General features: G+C 48.3%; 1 protein-coding gene across 1 annotated transcript; it reads right to left on the bottom strand.

Annotated features, from left to right (window-relative positions):
- Window positions 1-9,076: 9,076 nt before the first annotated feature.
- Window positions 9,077-13,041, bottom strand: LOC135151282 (uncharacterized). The gene has a single exon (XM_064089157.1). The coding sequence runs from the start codon at window positions 12,886-12,888 to the stop codon at window positions 9,796-9,798; it is 3,093 nt and encodes a 1,030-aa protein (XP_063945227.1). The 5' UTR covers window positions 12,889-13,041; the 3' UTR covers window positions 9,077-9,795.
- Between the last annotated feature and the right edge of the window lie 4,254 nt (window positions 13,042-17,295).

Genomic DNA, 17,295 nt, shown 5'->3' with positions numbered 1-17,295 from the left:
TATTACTGTTGGCAAAAAATTAAATCGATTTCGTGTGTAGACATTGGTCTACGCTAGTACTATTCACCAGCTGACAGGCATAGCTTGCTGGTGCACCACTTACAAGTTACAAGTAAGCTTCTTCGAACATCTCCCTTGTCTAGAATACATTCTTGTGTTTAAAAATAGAGGTTGAATTGAAAACACCCACTCAGTCGTTCTGTCCTGAAAAAAATTTCAAATAAGAGAAAAATGAATCTTTTGTTCAAAGCAAACTTTTATTTGTTCCGCCTTTATTTCCGTCTCCAACTCTTCTTCATTTCTAATCTTCCCCTCTTTTTTTATCTCTTTTATAATAAATATACTAATAAAATATTATATTTCAAATATAAGATGATAACTCCAAATCTCGTCTAGGGTTCCAATGCACTGTTCCGGGAAGCTTTAGGCAAGACCTAACCTGCAAAACAACGCTACACGGGGGGTGACATCCCGTGAGGCGCCTCCGGCGTGATAATCAGTGATTTGAATATGCTTGACAAGTAAGGGAAATCAGAGAGTTTTCACTCTAAATGTATGGCGAGAGATGCTTTTAGAGAGAGTTTTGGGGGGAAATTTGCACTTACCCTCCCTTTTGGCTGGGGAGTTCCTTATATAGGCCCTTGGCCGCCACTGTTGCTACAGTGGCGGGTATGGGTCTATAGCCACTCCCCAGCATGGGTGGCTGCTTTGGTGCACCTATTGTCCTTTTTCTGTCCTTTTGGGATTGGTGCATGCTTGTTACCCTGTTTGCCTTGTACTTAGTAATGATGAGGTCTGACTTTGGGGGTCTTCAGACCCTGTAGCTGGGGCGGGTACTGTTGGCGGTCACTGTAGCGTGGTACCTTATCATTGCCCCCCTACGCCTTCCATCTGCTTTAGCGGGTGGGAGGGGTAAGTAAAATCCCTCCCGCAAAGGTGCCATCCCGGGTTGTATTTGTGCAAGTGTGTATTTTTGAGTGGTTGGATTGATGTGGCAGGCTAGGGGCTTCGATTTACCCGGTTTGTGTTTGCTGGGACAGGGATTTCAAAATTTTCAAAAGGTGTGAAGCTTTTTGCCGCCTGGTCTTGTCGTTCCGTAGGGGGAGTGTACGGTTTTTCCACGTGGCTTATTGTGAGTGGTTGATGCTGTAACTGCATGCAAGGTTAATTTGACTGATGGTATTTTGTGCGGATATCTGTGCCAATTAATTACTGGCACAGATATATGTATGAGGCTTTTGACGGGGGTGATGGATGTGTATTTTTTGGCGCTTCAACTGCCTAGGGAAGTAACGGCTGAAGTTCAAAGGGCTGGGGTGCTGTCTATATAAATGGGGTTTTCGTCTTGGTGAAAAGTGCTCAGTTCATCGCTTATCTTTGTAAAAGCTTGTCTCTGCAATATTGGTGAGTGTTTGAGTCTAGGCTTTTCCGGCGTAGTGATCATCGATTTTCTTGTTTTGTTGTCTGATCGGAACTTTTAACCGGTCGTCTTGTCTTGGTTTGTTTTGTGCAGGTGATATGTCTTCCGACAGCTCTGCAGCTAGTTCTAACCTGTACTATGGACGGTCGAGCGAGTGGCGCCGGCGACAGGATCTGATCAACCGGATTCGCCGGTTGCCGGCCGAGCTTATCACGGTGAGAATCGCGGAGGCTCTGGAGGACGAGGAGCAGTCCTATGAGTCTGCTCTGGAGATTGTTTACCATGAGCTTCTGCTACCGGGTCGTGCCCGGGACGCGGAGGAGGTGGATGGGCGTTTGATGGTGCCGATTGACAACCCGCCGATCCCTCCTGGTGTTACGGTGCGGGAGCGGTTGCGGGACGCGGAGGTGGAGAGGGAAGGCCTGCTTACCAGACTGGAAGCTGTAGATGAGCGGATTGCGGAGCTGAGGGCTCAGCTTCCTTAGGTAGTTTCGATGCGGGAGTAGCCCGTGTCTGATTGTAATTTTATTTCTGCCTTAATGTGAAATCGTTTATTCGCTTTATTGCCTTGTGTTGCCTCTGTGTTTTGAGTTTAGTTCCTGCGATAAAGTTTTGAAGCGAACAGAACACGTAGTAAAAATGAGGGTTGTGCCCCCCAAATATTGGGCGCGGCCAATAATGAGGGAAATTGAAAAAATTTGAGTAAAAAATGAAAATGTGCCCCCCAAGTATTGGACGCGGCCAATAATGAGGGAAGTTGAAAAAATTTGAAGTAAAATGAAAATGTGCCCCCCAAGTATTGGACGCGGCCAATAATGAGGGAAGTTGAAAAGAACTTTGAGTAAAAAACGAAAATGTGCCCCCCAAGTATTGGACGCGGCCAATAATGAGGGAAATTGTAAAAATTTGAAGTAAAATGAAAATGTGCCCCCCAAGTATTGGACGCGGCCAATAATGAGGGAAGTTGAAAAGAACTTTGAGTAAAAAACGAAAATGTGCCCCCCAAGTATTGGACGCGGCCAATAATGAGGGAAATTGAAAAAATTTGAGTAAAAAATGAAAATGTGCATTGTAAAAATTTGAAGTAAAATGAAAATGTGCCCCCCAAGTATTGGACGCGGCCAATAATGAGGGAAGTTGAAAAGAACTTTGAGTAAAAAACGAAAATGTGCCCCCCAAGTATTGGACGCGGCCAATAATGAGGGAAATTGAAAAAATTTGAGTAAAAAATGAAAATGTGCCCCCCAAGTATTGGACGCGGCCAATAATGAGGGAAGTTGAAAAAAACTTTGAGGTAAAATGAAAATGTGCCCCCCAAGTATTGGACGCGGCCAATAATGAGGGAAGTTGAAAAAATTTTGAAGTAAAATGAAAATGTGCCCCCCAAGTATTGGACGCGGCCAATAATGAGGGAAATTGTAAAAATTTGAGTAAAAAATGAAAATGTGCCCCCCAAGTAGGGGTGAGCAAAAGAAACCGAAAAACCGAAACCGAGCCGAAAAACCGAAAAACCAAACCGAAAAAAACCGTAACCGACAAAAACCGAAAAAAACCGTAACCGAACCGAACCGACATAACGGTTTGGTAACGGTTACGGTTTTACCCTTAAAACCGAACCGAAAAACCGAACCGTTTATATAATATATTAATAAAAATATAACATTTATTATATATTATTATATATAACATATTATATATATATATATATGTGTTCTACAATATATTAATTATATAGTTTAGTAAGAGAAATTGATATTATAAGTATATAAATATTTTTCTAGAATTAATAATAATATTAAATTTGTATACTAGTTTATAATCATATAAAAACCGGGAAAAACCGAAACCGACCAACGGTTAACCGAACCGAAAAAAACCGTTTGAAACGGTTCGGTTACGGTTTTTACCTAAAAACCGAACCGAACCGAAATACACGGTTCGGTAACGGTTTTAGGTAGAAACCGAACCGAACCGATCCGTGCACACCCCTACCCCCAAGTATTGGACGCGGCCAATAATGAGGGAAGTTGAAAAGAACTTTGAGTAAAAAACGAAAATGTGCCCCCCAAGTATTGGACGCGGCCAATAATGAGGGAAATTGAAAAAATTTGAGTAAAAAATGAAAATGTGCCCCCCAAGTATTGGACGCGGCCAATAATGAGGGAAGTTGAAAAAAACTTTGAGGTAAAATGAAAATGTGCCCCCCAAGTATTGGACGCGGCCAATAATGAGGGAAGTTGAAAAAATTTTGAAGTAAAATGAAAATGTGCCCCCCAAGTATTGGACGCGGCCAATAATGAGGGAAATTGTAAAAATTTGAGTAAAAAATGAAAATGTGCCCCTCAAGTATTGGACGCGGCCAATAATGAGGGAAGTTAGCTGGCGGGATGGCACTAGGAGTGGCAGTGGTATGGTCGTGGGTAGTTGACTCGGGTGACCGTTAGGGGTGTGGGTGTCCGCGTGCATTAAATGCACTGCACAGACATTCACTGAGGAGACTGTTGACCGCTGGTTTTCCAGGTGCGGTTGAGTTATATTTGACCTAGGAAACGCCTGTGGGAAGTTTGAACGCTTTGGGAACACCATCTGCTTTTATTGCGGGGCTGTGGCTGTGGCTATATAAAGGCTAGAGAAGTTCATTTGTGCACTTCATCTGTGCGTTCATCTTCTTTCTTCTCTTCTAATCGTCAAATCGTTCTTTTTCCTGTGAAAGTTCTGTAAAAAATGTCTGATAATTCTTCGGCGTCTGTGAGTAATGGCAGTGATGTATCCAGTGGTAGTTACAGGACGCAGATGCGTTGGATGAGAAGGGTCGAACTTTTGACCTTGTTCAATGATTTGCCGACCGATCCGTTTGCTAGGAGGTTGGCTGATATGCTGGAGGACGGCCTGCCCTACGACGACCTCCTTGAGGAGGTGTATGAGAGGATGTTGGTCCCGGGACGCGGGCGATCGGCGGTGCAGATCAATGGGCGGTGGTATGTACCCATTGACCGTCCGGAACCCGCGCCGGAGGCTACGGTGGCGGAGAGGCTGGCTGCGGCCCGGGAAGAGAGGGACGAGTTGCAAGAGAGGCTAGAGGATGTCCAAGCCCGCATTGCGGACTTGGAGGCTCAGCTGTAGAATAGGGCTTCCTTGTCGCGGACTGAGTCCGCTTTGGCTTGTATGAAAAAAGAATCTTAATATATATATGTGAAGTGTTCTGCTTTCCCGCTGGCTTTTGGTTTGCTTGTATTTATGTTTTTTGTCTTCGACCAATTTATGACTGGTAATAAAGTGGGTAATAAATGGGGAATAAAATTGAATGCGAGAATGTTGTGGGTGAGATTTGATAAGTAGAGTGGCGTATATGTATTTGTGTACATGGGTAATCGAAGAGACACCGGTTTTCAAAGTTGGGGGTTTTTTGGGGATGAAGTACGGTTTATGCGGCTTTTGAGGAGAGGTGGGTGTGATGGTGCAGTTTCTGAGCCAATCGTGTGTGCACACGTGGCCATGCAGTTAATGCATCTCTTGGTAATTGTGGGAGTATATATGTATGTCTTAAAAACCAGTTCTGAGTATATTTGTCTGAAGCTTTAGTTTTTTCGAAGTGCTCCGCTTTTTTACCTGTAAGTTGCGAGAGATCGTTCAGGGGAGTAAAGTGCAACCTTTCTCTTTGTCGTTTCCGTTAACAAGTAAGCGTCGCCGGCGATCCTTTAAGTTTATGCTTGTCTTTTCTCTTGATGTTGTTGCTGAGTCGTAGTTTGCTGATGTTTTTAGACTGCTTTGTTCATCGTGGTTGCTGCCGCTCTTACTGTATTTTGTGTATTTGGTTGCTCGTCGGCGTATATAAGTGTCGTAATCGCGTTGTTGCGCCGTAGTGTGGGTAGATCGGTGTTTTAGGGCTTGTCTTTTGGTTATTTTGAAATGCCTGTATGTTTGTGCTTTCGTCTTTGATTTGTGATGGTAGTAGTGAAGCTTTTGTCGCCATGGCTGCCGTCTTTACGGTGGCGTTTGCGGTTTGAGGGTGGTGTAGCGACCTCGGGATTGTCGTCTCGGGTTGTGCACCATTAGGGTTAGGTTGAAGCTTTAAGGTTTGTAATATGCGGCGGTTGCACGTGTTTGTACTGTAGGTGTTTGATAATATGTTTGTATGGGGGTCGCGGGTAACGAAAAGGGGTTGTGTTGTGAAACATGTTTTTGTCTTTGATTTGTATGCCTCTAATGTTGACGGGATGGAGACGATGTATGTAACGGGCTGTTCTCTGTGTGGCCATCTTGCAGGTAATTGATGACTGCTGTGGTTGAAGAGGTGCGTCTGGAAGCTATTCATCCGGGTACTGAAGAAGAAATGGCTGCCATGCCTGGGGAAGATTGTTTTGATCCCGTGACGCGAGAGGCAAAACCGCTGATTAGTTTGTCTGGTCGATGGCGGGATTTTCCGCGGTTCACCATTCCACTCCCGCCGAAAGACCTGCATTACAGGTTCTTTGAGGATCAGAGTAGTTTCTACCGGACCTTCAAGATACGCCCAGTGGAGATAAACAATGCCAAGGTGGAGCAAGAACTGGCAGGCTGTGATCATCTCCAGAGGAGGAGTACGTTCAATGTGGCGGAGTATGGGCCATACATGGCAAAGCTGTTTAGGTTTGGGAGTGACTATAGCTGGAGGCCTGCCCGGGAAGAGGAGAGGTTGCATCATCGTGGTGCTGGCGGGTCCATATGCGTGACCCTCGAACAGCTGAAGGCGGGCTTGAGGTTCCCGATGCATCGCTTCATGTGGGACCTTGTCTGCGTGCATTTGAAGTGCTCTATCTCGCAGATCACGCCCAACGCGATCCGGGCTATTAACTGGTTTATAGCGAGTTGCACCGCTCTGGGGAAGCAGCCTACCTTTAAGGCATTCTTTCACCTGTTTAACATCAAGACGAGCACGGCCAAGCCGTTTGTGGAGTTGCCTTTTGCCAATAAGAGCAGCGTGATTGGCAGAGAGCTTGTGGACTATATGCCCTTTGATTTTCCGAATAGCATGACGGACTGGCAGTATGAGTTTCTGGTGGTGGCGGGTGGCGAGCTGGCGTGGATGCCTAATATGGCCCGGAAAGTAGAGAAGAGTTATCGCGCGCCGCGGGATCAATTGTCCGCGGTTGACGTGGAGATACTGGTCGGTATTACAAAGGCGTTGGGGAGCACCTGGACCAAGAGTGCATTCTTTGAGAACGGGAGGCTGCAACTATACCTGCGTAAGTGTTTACTTTACTAAGTGTTGGGTGAGTTTGCTTTGTGTTTGGTGGGTTTTTGGCTTTATAGTGTTGTGATATGTTGCTTGAATTTGCAGTCCTGGACCCGCGATTGACGGAGTTGCCGCCCTTGGAGGGCATGACTGATGAAGAAGAGATAAAATTGCTCACGGGCCTGCTGAACCGAAATCCCCCCAGGTATAGGGGTGCTGCCCGGGGTGAAGGTGAAGGGCGGTCGCAGGCAAGGCGGCGTACGCCGGCTCAAGGCCGAGCGGGACGCGCGGCTGCCCGGGCGATACGGGGGGCGGTGGTGCAACCTGCGGGAACGGCCATTGGTGCCTCTACTTCGGGGACGGCTTCCCGAGGCCGCGTGCTGCTTTTGAGGGATGAACCGGAACCCGCGACTGAGCAGGAAGAAAACGTGCCAAGTGAGGAGGTGGAAAACCAAGATGTGTTTGGGGATGCAGATGATGATGAGGAGGACGTTGAGAGGAGTCCTGAAATCCATGAGATTGCGGACAGCGAGGAAAGAGAAGGTGGCGGTCATACCACCGCGGGCGAGTTTGATGATGGTCTTGGCGGGGAGGGTGAAACTGAGGTCAGTGTACAGACTGGCGGGAAAGTTGCGGAGGCGGGATCGTCCCGTGCAGTTGGTGAGAAAGAAGGTGTTGAGGTCGGCGGGTCGTCGACTGTATTGATGCTGGAGAACCCGACAACAGAGGGACGGACTCCCGAGGTTCCCAGGCGGAGAAAGCGGGCTCGCAGTGCTGGCAGTGGTCGGAAGTTGACCTTGAGTGCCCAGATTGGTCGTCACGTGAAGCGCCGCGGCAATGTGGATTTGATGGCGGGTGTCAGTGCTGGGGATGCGTCCGGGACCGAAGATGAGTTGGGACCTGTGGACGCCCGTCGTGTGGGACGAGGCAATTTGTTTGGAGCCGGGCCACCAGGACAGGTTGGCCTTACTGAAGATGATTTTGAGAAGTTGGATGGGTTGGGATGGAAAAAGCTGGTGCGTCGTTCCGAGCTCCATCACAGGAAGGTATGTGTTGTGCAGTTGCTTTTGCACTTAGCGTTTTAATTTTGTGTATGTGGGTTGTGATATGTTTTCTGATGGTTGTTGCAGGCTCGAGGGTATGACCTGGCGTTAAGCACCCGAGGAGAAATGTTCCGCCAGGACAACATCGCACTGCGGAAGCAGGTTGCTGATCTGGAAGGTCAAAAGAAGACCTTGGTGGAGAACTTTCATGCAGTCGAGGATCAGAAGAAAGCACTTGCCCAAGAAATGGAGACTCTTAAAGCTGACTGGCAGGTGCTTTCGGATCGAAGGGGCCTTGTGGATAAGGAGTTGGAGACTCAAAGGCTGTTTTGGGAGGGGAAGGAGGCGGCCGCGGAGCGGACTTTCACCGAGCTGCGTAAGCGTGCCGAAGAAGCTGAAGCTATGGTTGCGTCGCGACCCACTGAGGAGATGGCCATCCGGAAATATCAGGCTAGTGTTGAATATCGGGCTGCCTTGGCCAAAGCTTTTGAGGAGGGAGTCTCTTCTGTGAAAGAAAGTGCAGAGTATTTGAGCTTAGTGGCGGGCGCGGGTGGTTCTTCTTCCGGTGTTGACGCTTTGGAAAAGCGGGTAGCAGATCTGGCATCCTCCTTGAAGAAGGCAAAGTCTAAGGCACACAAAAGGAAGAAGAAGAACAAGAAGCTTGCCGACCGGGTGAAAGAGCTTGAGAGCGCGGGTGGTAGCTCTGGAGGTAGTGCTGGGACAAAGAGTCCAAAAGCTTTGGAAACCGTGGATGAGAATCCCGCGGCGGAGGAGACAGAGGTTTCCCGCTCCGCAGCTGAGGAAAGGGAGAACCCGGACACGGTCATGGCTGATGTAGAGAAGCAACCCGGAACCGAAGTTGCCACCCCGGAGGGAGAGGAAGAGCTTGTTGATGACTCGACCGAGACCCCCACCATTTAACTCCTTTGTCTCTAAACTGTTGCTTTCTAAGTTACGTTTGAACTTGGCTGGTTAGACTATTTGAACTTATTCTTTTGGGATTGTAATTTGCCGTACCATGGCGGTTGACTTGTGTGTGGATTTGGGCTTGCGTTTAATATGCTTTTGTTTTGCTTTTTAGTTGCGTGTATGTGCTTGTGCTTTGTGTTGCTTGCTCGAATTTACAGGTTGGAGCCTTGCCGTTGTCAGGGCATGGTTGTGGATGCGCGGCCATGCCTTGCTATATTTTTGTTGTTGCGTGTGGATTTGGTCTAGGGGAGGGATGGCGGTGGTCGTCCTTCCCCCTAGGTTATATGCTTGCTTTGTGACAGGTGGCTGCCAGGCACGTGCGTGGGAGTAGTATAAATAGCCTGCCCCCGAAATGAAGGTATTATGCTCCTTCACTCTTTTGCTGTTTTATCCTTGTGTGTTGCAAAAAATTGTGTTAATCATGTCCAATCTTGTAGGCTCTCGCTGTTACTGTGATCGTCCTGTTGTGATGAAGACTATCTGGGGTGGCCGGAATGCTGGGCGGCGTATGGAGGCTTGTGTTGCGGGTGATTGTTACTATGAAGTGTGGATTGACGAGCCGCTCAGCACTCGTGCTCGAGGTGCCCTTGAGGAGTTGATGCAGAAGAACAAAGACCTGCATGAATCTTATCACAAGAAGATGGAGCGTGCTCGTGCCCGCCAGGTGAAACGCCGTGGTGCGATTTGGGCGCAGTTGCAGCTCATTCACAACGAGCTTTCCGCGAGTGACTCGAGCGAGGAGGATGAGGCATTTTAGATGTCGTTACCGCCATGCTAGTTGTTTGTATTTCCTAAGTACCCCCGTTGTATGTTTCGGGGGTCCAATGTTGTTTGTATTTTCCGTATGTGTGCGTTTGTAATATGCTTGGTACACGTTGGTGTGGCTTGACCCGGGTAGCGCTGTTCCCGCGGCGGCCGTCAGCTGATCTTTGTAAGCTATGGATTATATATTATAAGTTGTCCTTTTGTCTTGTGCGCAAATGTGCTTTTATGTGCTTTTTGTTGAGATGTGCTTTATATACTGTGCTTTTTATGTGCTTCTTGTTGGATGAATCATCAGGATGCAAATTAACGGAAAACATCGTGATAATATATATAAGTCCAAAAGGATGCCCGTTTACATGCTATGAATCATTAGGACATGTCTGCTACTGATAATATTTCTTGAGTTTTTCTGCGTGCCAAGTATTGTTGACCTCCGTGCCATCCAAGTGGGATAGCTTGTAAGAGCCGGGACGGATGATTTGTGCTATTTTATATGGACCTTCCCACTTGGGCATTAGCTTGCCCGTGTGGCGCGGGTCTGATGCCTCGGTTGCTCTGTTGACCAAGTCTCCCACCTGGAATGCCCGCATTCGGACCCGCTTTCCGAAGAAGTCCCTTGTTTTTTCTTTGTAAAGCTCCATTTTCTGGACTGCGTCTGCTCGGACCTCGTCCAGTAACTCTAAGTTAGTCCGCATTCCCTCAATGCTGTCGTTGATGTTGAAATTTTGCATGCGGAAGGACGGTGATCCTATTTCCACTGGTGCCAGTGCTTCTGCCCCGAATGCTAGTTTAAATGGTGTTTCCCCTGTGCTTGTTTTCTGCGTGGTGCGGTAGGACCATAGGACTTGGGGTAGGTGTTCTGGCCATTTTTTCTTGGATTCTGTGAGGCTTTTTTCTAGTCCGCGAAGGATGATGCGATTTGTGACTTCGACTTGTCCGTTGCTTTGCGGGTGGCATACTGATGCTTTTTTGTGCTTGATCCCGTGATCAGAGAGGAAGGTGGTAAATTTCTTTCCTACGAACTGTGTCCCGTTGTCAGAGATGAGAGTTGTGGGGATACCGAACCGGGTGATTATCTGGTTACGGACAAACCGGATTGCGTCTTCTTGGGTGATGGTCCGGAGTGCTTTGGCTTCTGCCCATTTTGTCATATAATCGATGGCCACCATGACAAATTGGAGTTCCCCGCGGGCTTTGGGGAATGGTCCCATAATGTCGATTCCCCACACAGCGAACGGGATAGGGGAGAGTATTGAAACTGGGACTGCGGGGGCTGCGCGCGGGACGTTGCTGAAGAGCTGGCATTGGTGGCATGCTCTGACAAAGGCTTTGCAGTCTTTTGCCATGGTTGGCCAATAATATCCTTGGCGCAAGATTTTATGTGTAAGGGCCTTGCCCGCCATGTGATCCCCGCATATGCCCTCGTGAACTTCCCGCATGCAGTATGTTGCTTCATCGTCATCGACGCATTTGAGAATGGGGGAGTCGAAGTTTCGACGGTAGAGAACATCGTCTTGTAGGAAGAATTTGGCTGCGTGTGACTTGACCTGCCGGGCTTTGCTATGCTCGGTTGGCAGAGTTCCGTTCCGGAGGTAAGCGACGAGGGGGGTCATCCAGTTGTCCTCGTTGAGCGTGATGCTGAGCTGTTCCTTGGCCTCTGTTGAGGGATGCGGGAGAGATAGGAAGTAGACGGGACCGTCCGAGGTCGTGTATTCTCCCTCTAGGAGTTTGGATAGGCTGTCAGCCAATGAGTTGTCTTCCCGGTCTATTTGGTGGAGCTGGTAGCTTTTGAGTGTGGACAAGCGGGTCTGCACTTGTTGTTGGTATTGAGCTAGAGTTGAATCCTTGACCGCGTAGTCACCCGTTGTTTGGCGAACTACCAGCTGGGAGTCGCTGTATATGGTAAGATTTTGCAGTTGTAGAGTTAGGGCGAGGTCTAAACCTGAAAGCAGGGCCTCATACTCCGCCTGGTTGTTGGTGGCTTTGAAGTTGAGCTGAAGGGCTTGTTTTATACAAAAACCATCCGGGCTAATGAGTATTGCCCCGGCTCCGCATCTGGTGTTGGTGGCGGAGCCGTCCACGTAAAGCTTCCACCCTTCCGCTACCGGGAGGGGTTTTTGGTTGTCCGGTGCCTCCTCGTCTGGTTTAGCAAAGTTACACTCCACGACGAAGTCTTCCAGGGCCTGTGCTTTGATCGCGGTTCTCGGGATATAAGTGAGGTGGAATTGGCTGAGCTCGATCGCCCAATTAATAAGTCGTCCTGACAGCTCAGGCTTGTGGAGGATTTTGCGCAAGGGTTGATTCGTGATGACTCGTATCTCCCGTCCTTGGAAATAGTGACGAAGCTTCCTGCTTGCCATGACCAGGGCTAGGGCGGTTTTCTCTGTATTGGGGTAGCGGGTTTCTGCGTCCTTTAATGTTTGGCTGACATAGTAAACGGGCCTTTGCACCGCTTCTGCTTCCTTAATAAGCACTGCGCCCACCGTTTTGTCAGAAACTGCCAGATATAGTGACAATGGTTCGCTAGGGGACGCGGTCGTCAAGAGTGGCGCGGACGCCAGGTACGTCTTGAGGTCTTCAAAGGCTTTTTGGCACTCCTCTGTCCATGTGAGTTTTTTGGTTTTGAGTGCTCCTTTGAGGGTGTCGAAGAAAGGGAGGCATCGTTCCGCAAGCTTTGATATGAAGCGTCGCAATGCTGCTAGGCGCCCAGTGAGGCGTTGAACGTCCTTGATGGTTTTTGGGGGCTGCATGTCAATGACGGCTTGGATTTTCTCCGGGTTGGCCTCGATCCCGCGTTGGCTCACCAGGAAACCCAAGAATTTACCCGCTCCCAAGGCGAAAGTGCATTTGTCGGGGTTCAGTTTCATGTTGTGCTTTCTGAGGTTTGCGAAGCATTCTCGCAGGTCGGTCAAGTGCGTCTCTTGGAGCATAGATTTGACGATCATGTCATCGACGTAGACTTCCATGTTGCGTCCCAACTGTGGTGCGAAGATCTTATTCATCATGCGTTGGTAGGTGGCGCCTGCGTTGATGAGGCCGAAAGGCATGACCTTGTAGCAGTATACTCCTCTATGAGTGATGAAAGCAGTTTTCTCGCAGTCTTCCGGTGCCATCTTAATCTGGTTGTACCCTGAGAAAGCGTCCATGAAACTGAGCATGAGGTGCCCGGCCGTTGCGTCAATGAGTTGGTCTATGCTTGGTAACGGGTATGGGTCCTTAGGGCACGCTGCGTTAAGGTCTGTGTAATCGACGCACATGCGCCATTTCCCGTTAGCTTTTTTGACGAGCACAACGTTTGCCACCCAATCCGGGTATGAGACTTCACAGATCAAGTCTGCGTCCAACAGTTTATCTATTTCCGCGTCGATTGCTTTTTGGCGGTCAGGTGCGAAGTTGCGCCGCTTCTGCTTTTTTGGCGCCTTCTTGGGGTCGACACTCAGTTTGTGCATGGCCACGGATTCATCGAGGCCAGGCATGTCTTTTGGGCTCCATGCAAAGACGTCTGCGTATTCGCGCAGCAAATCTGTGAGTTCCTTCTTGAACACTGACTCTAAACCGGCCCCAATGCTGATTTTTCGTGTGGGGTCGGTGGGAGAGAGCTGAATTTGTTCTGTTGCCACAGCGGGTTTTGCCACGGGCTACTCATCCCGTAACAAGCATTTCTTGAGTTCGGCGTCCATGCGCGGGGGCTCTTCGCGCGTGGGATCATGGGTTTCTATGACTTGCACCTCTCGATGCCGTTTGTTCTTCCTTTGGAGGTTTTCAGCGTGTTTCTTTCGCTTCTCCTGCTTTCGTTTGTCGGCGTTTTCCCGCTTGATGTTCCCGGGCTCGGTGGCCGCTAGGGCTAAGGCTATTCCATAGCATCGTTTTGAGGTTTCAGAATCCCCTTTGATTTCGCCTATTCCTGTGGGAGTTGGAAACTTCATTTTGAGGTGTGAGGTCGATGGGATTGCTCTGAGCGCATTCAGGGTTGGTCTCCCTAGGATCATGTTGTATGAGGAGACCGCGTTGATGATGTAAAATTTGATTGTCTTGGTGATTTGGTGGGGGGGTGACCCGAAGGTGACTGGCAGATGGGCTACTCCCGCTATAGGCACGGCGTTGTGTCCGAAACCGTACAAAGGTGTCTCTTCCAGGCAGGGCTCGGGAACCGCGTTGTTCAGGCGCAGTCGATCCCAGGTGTGCTGGAAGCAGATGTCCGCAGAGGAGCCGTTATCCACCAATATTCTTTTTACCTCATTTTCTGCTATGACCAGGGATACGACTAGGGCTTCGTTGTGATCCGGGTTGATGCCCTCGTAGTCTGCATGTGTGAAGTATATGGGGCTGTGCACCTCTCCCTGTGCGATGGCATACACTGAAGGCCCGCCTGGGGCAGGGGGCGTGACGGTGCCGCCGAAGACGGGATTGACCACATTTCGACCGTCTCGATGGTCCTGTGGTGGTGGTGGTGGCAGATCACGCGGGAGGTATTGGTTTAGGTTTCCCGCTTTAGCTTGTCGTTCCAGGAAATGTTTGAGTGCGAGGCAGCTATCCGTAGAGTGCCCATGTGTCTCGTGATATTCGCAGTGGCGTTCTTTGTTCCGGTCCTCCGGGTTTGTCCACATGGCTGGCGGTGCTTGGTAAAAGGGCTTGTTTTTAATGTCTCTTAATAGGGCAGACCGGGTGAGGCTGAACTTAGTCCAATTAGGCTCAGGGCGTTTCTCGGGGCGGGAACCCATCGCGGGTCCCAGACGATCCTTTACAGATATGTTGTTGTTTTTGTTGGCAGGAGGTCCATGCGTAGTTTGAACTTGCATTTGTTCCACGGGTTTTTGGTACGGGGCGTGTCGTTCACGGGGGTAGTGTTTCTGATTGCCAGCGGGAGGTGCTCGTGCCCGTTTTAACACGGCCAGAGATTCCGCTTCCGTGACGGCTTGGGACGCCAGGTCATATGCCTTGGCTAATGTTGTAGGCTGGACTTCCATTAGTTTGACAACATATTTTTCGCATTCATACGGGTCAAGTCCTCTCTTCAAATGGACGAGAGCCTCTATCTCGTTTACACAGATGATCTTATTGACCGCTTCCTTGAAGCGGTTGATGTAGCTCTGCAGGGATTCCCCTTCTCTTTGCCCGATGGTTTGTAAGTAGGAAGTGTGCACCTCCTGAGGTTGGTTTGCCTGAATTTATTCAGGAATGCCCTTTTAAAGTCGGCCCAAGTGTCTATGCTCCTGGCCGGGACGCGACTGAACCACCGCTGCGCGCTTCCCCTCAGGGTGGCGGCGAAGAAACGGCATTTGGTGAGGTCGCGGTACTCGTAGTGCAGGGCCAGTTGGTTGAAGTAGCTGAGGTGTTCCTCGGGATCTCCCATCCCGTCAAAGGGGTTCAGGTTGAGGTGCTTGATGTGCCTTTGCTTTGGTTCGTCTTCGAGCCTCTTTGTAAAAGGGGATTCTCCGGCTTCACCACTGGTGCCATCCTCGAGGCGCTTCTTCAGGGCCATGAGCGTATTGAGCATGTCCGCGTTGGAGGGATTGACGCTTCCTGTGTCGTTGCGGACCTCAGGGGTCTCGGTACGACGGCCTTCGAGACGGGCGCGGGCCTTTTCGTACTCTGCTTGCTTGGCCTCGAGCTCTTTTTTCAGATCCCGGATTCTCCTATTTTCCTTCCAGGTTGAGGGGCGGTGTTGTTGGCCACCGTGGTTTTTGTGGTTCGTGTTTTGTGACGGTCCAAGGTGCGATGCTGTGGACTTTTGTGGGTGAGGTTGGCTATGAGCTTCACTTCGCTCTTCCTCGTCTCGGGGTTCATGGTTTCCGCGTGCTTCTCCCCTAGGTTGTGGGAAGGCAGATGCCACTTTTAGCATTATGTCGATCTGTTGCTGTGTGAACTTTGTCAGGTCAATGGGCCCCCCTTGAACGAGCGGGGGGGGTACTGCGTTGGTGTTTTGTCCCGCGTTTGGGACGGAATTTCCGGACGGTGATAGGTCTTGTAGGAGCACGTCGTCGCCGACTACTTGAGCATTAGGGTTAGTAGGGTCGGGGTTTAGCGGGTTGGTGTCTTGCATGTTTGGGCGAGGGTTTGCCATGTTGCTGGTCTGACTTACTATGAGTCCGGATCGAGTTTGCATAAATTCACCCAACTTCTAGGGATGCGATTAGGTTTCTCTTAGGGAGAAGGCCCCTTCCTGGCGCGCCAAATGATAACTCCAAATCTCGTCTAGGGTTCCAATGCACTGTTCCGGGAAGCTTTAGGCAAGACCTAACCTGCAAAACAACGCTACACGGGGGGTGACATCCCGTGAGGCGCCTCCGGCGTGATAATCAGTGATTTGAATATGCTTGACAAGTAAGGGAAATCAGAGAGTTTTCACTCTAAATGTATGGCGAGAGATGCTTTTAGAGAGAGTTTTGGGGGGAAATTTGCACTTACCCTCCCTTTTGGCTGGGGAGTTCCTTATATAGGCCCTTGGCCGCCACTGTTGCTACAGTGGCGGGTATGGGTCTATAGCCACTCCCCAGCATGGGTGGCTGCTTTGGTGCACCTATTGTCCTTTTTCTGTCCTTTTGGGATTGGTGCATGCTTGTTACCCTGTTTGCCTTGTACTTAGTAATGATGAGGTCTGACTTTGGGGGTCTTCAGACCCTGTAGCTGGGGCGGGTACTGTTGGCGGTCACTGTAGCGTGGTACCTTATCATAAGAGATGATTAGAAAATATTATTAGAGCAAAATAATCTTTCATCAGGTATTTTAGAGAACCGAATAGAATTTGTTCTTTTAGCAAAAAATAAATAAATAGAATTTGCTCTAATATCTTAAACATGCAAATTAATTACTCCCTCCGTCCTATTGAGTAGCATACACATGGATAATGACACGAAGGTTGAGAAAAAACGTAATTTAATGAAAAAAAGTACTCCCTCCATCCCGATGAATAGTATACATATGGGGAGTGGCACGGAGGTTAGGAAAAAGTATAATTTAGCGATGAAAAGTAAGAAAAGTGAGTGAAGTGGTGGGACCGATTATTATTTAATGTGTAAAATGAGCGCAGTTTGAATAAAGTGATGAGACCTACTAATATTTAAGGTATAAAGTGGGTGTAGTGGAAAAAGTAATGGATGTAGTTAAGTTTTTATACTATAAAAACTTACTATTTTTGGTATGTATACCATACGTATTAAAAAAGAAACTGTATACAATCCAATGAGATAGAGGGAGTAAGAAAAATAGGTGAAGTAGTTTATGGGATCCATTAATATTTAATGTGTAAAATGTGTGTAGTGGGGTAAAATGATGGAATCTATTAATATTTAATTATAAAGTGGGTGCAGTGGAAAAAAATATATAAGTGTAGTTAAATTTTTATATTATAAAAATTATTTACTATTTTTGGTATGTATACACGTGAACGGGGCGGAGGGAGTAGTTGGAAGAAGTGCAGAATTCATACCGTAACAGACACATGTACGGATGAGAACGAGCGTTGAACAAGAAAAATTCTGAACTCAGTCACTTTTCTTAAAAATTATAGGATCACGTCAGGTCAGGTAGCGATTTTTCTTTGCTAATGCTAATGATATGTCATTATAAAAGGCGTAAACGAGCCAAACAATTCGTGAGATACTCGAACTCGATTCATAAAATATTTGAATTCGGCTGGATAATAATTATGACGAACTCGAGCTCGAACTATTCGAATAATTTATCGAGCCGAGTTCAAGCTTCATACTACTCGGTTGTGAGGCCCACGAGCCTAATGTTGCGTAAAATCTAAATGTGTAAGTGTACACAATCGCGAGCAAGTAATATAGTAGTGGATACCAGATATCGATCTTCAAGGACTGTTTATTTGTATAGATTGCAAATTAATATCAAACAATTCAATTATAAAATACAAGAATTGG

The sequence above is a fragment of the Daucus carota genome, chromosome 3 (assembly GCF_001625215.2).
Source record: "Daucus carota subsp. sativus chromosome 3, DH1 v3.0, whole genome shotgun sequence".
Classification (NCBI taxonomy): domain Eukaryota; kingdom Viridiplantae; phylum Streptophyta; class Magnoliopsida; order Apiales; family Apiaceae; genus Daucus; species Daucus carota.
Note: the sequence above shows the minus strand (reverse complement) of the source record. Positions and strands in the feature narration are given on the sequence as shown.

Excerpts from the sequence above, each read along its gene's own strand:
- LOC135151282 (XM_064089157.1), bottom strand. The coding sequence starts at position 12,888 with ATGCCTGGCCTCGATGAATCCGTGGCCATGCACAAACTGAGTGTCGAC.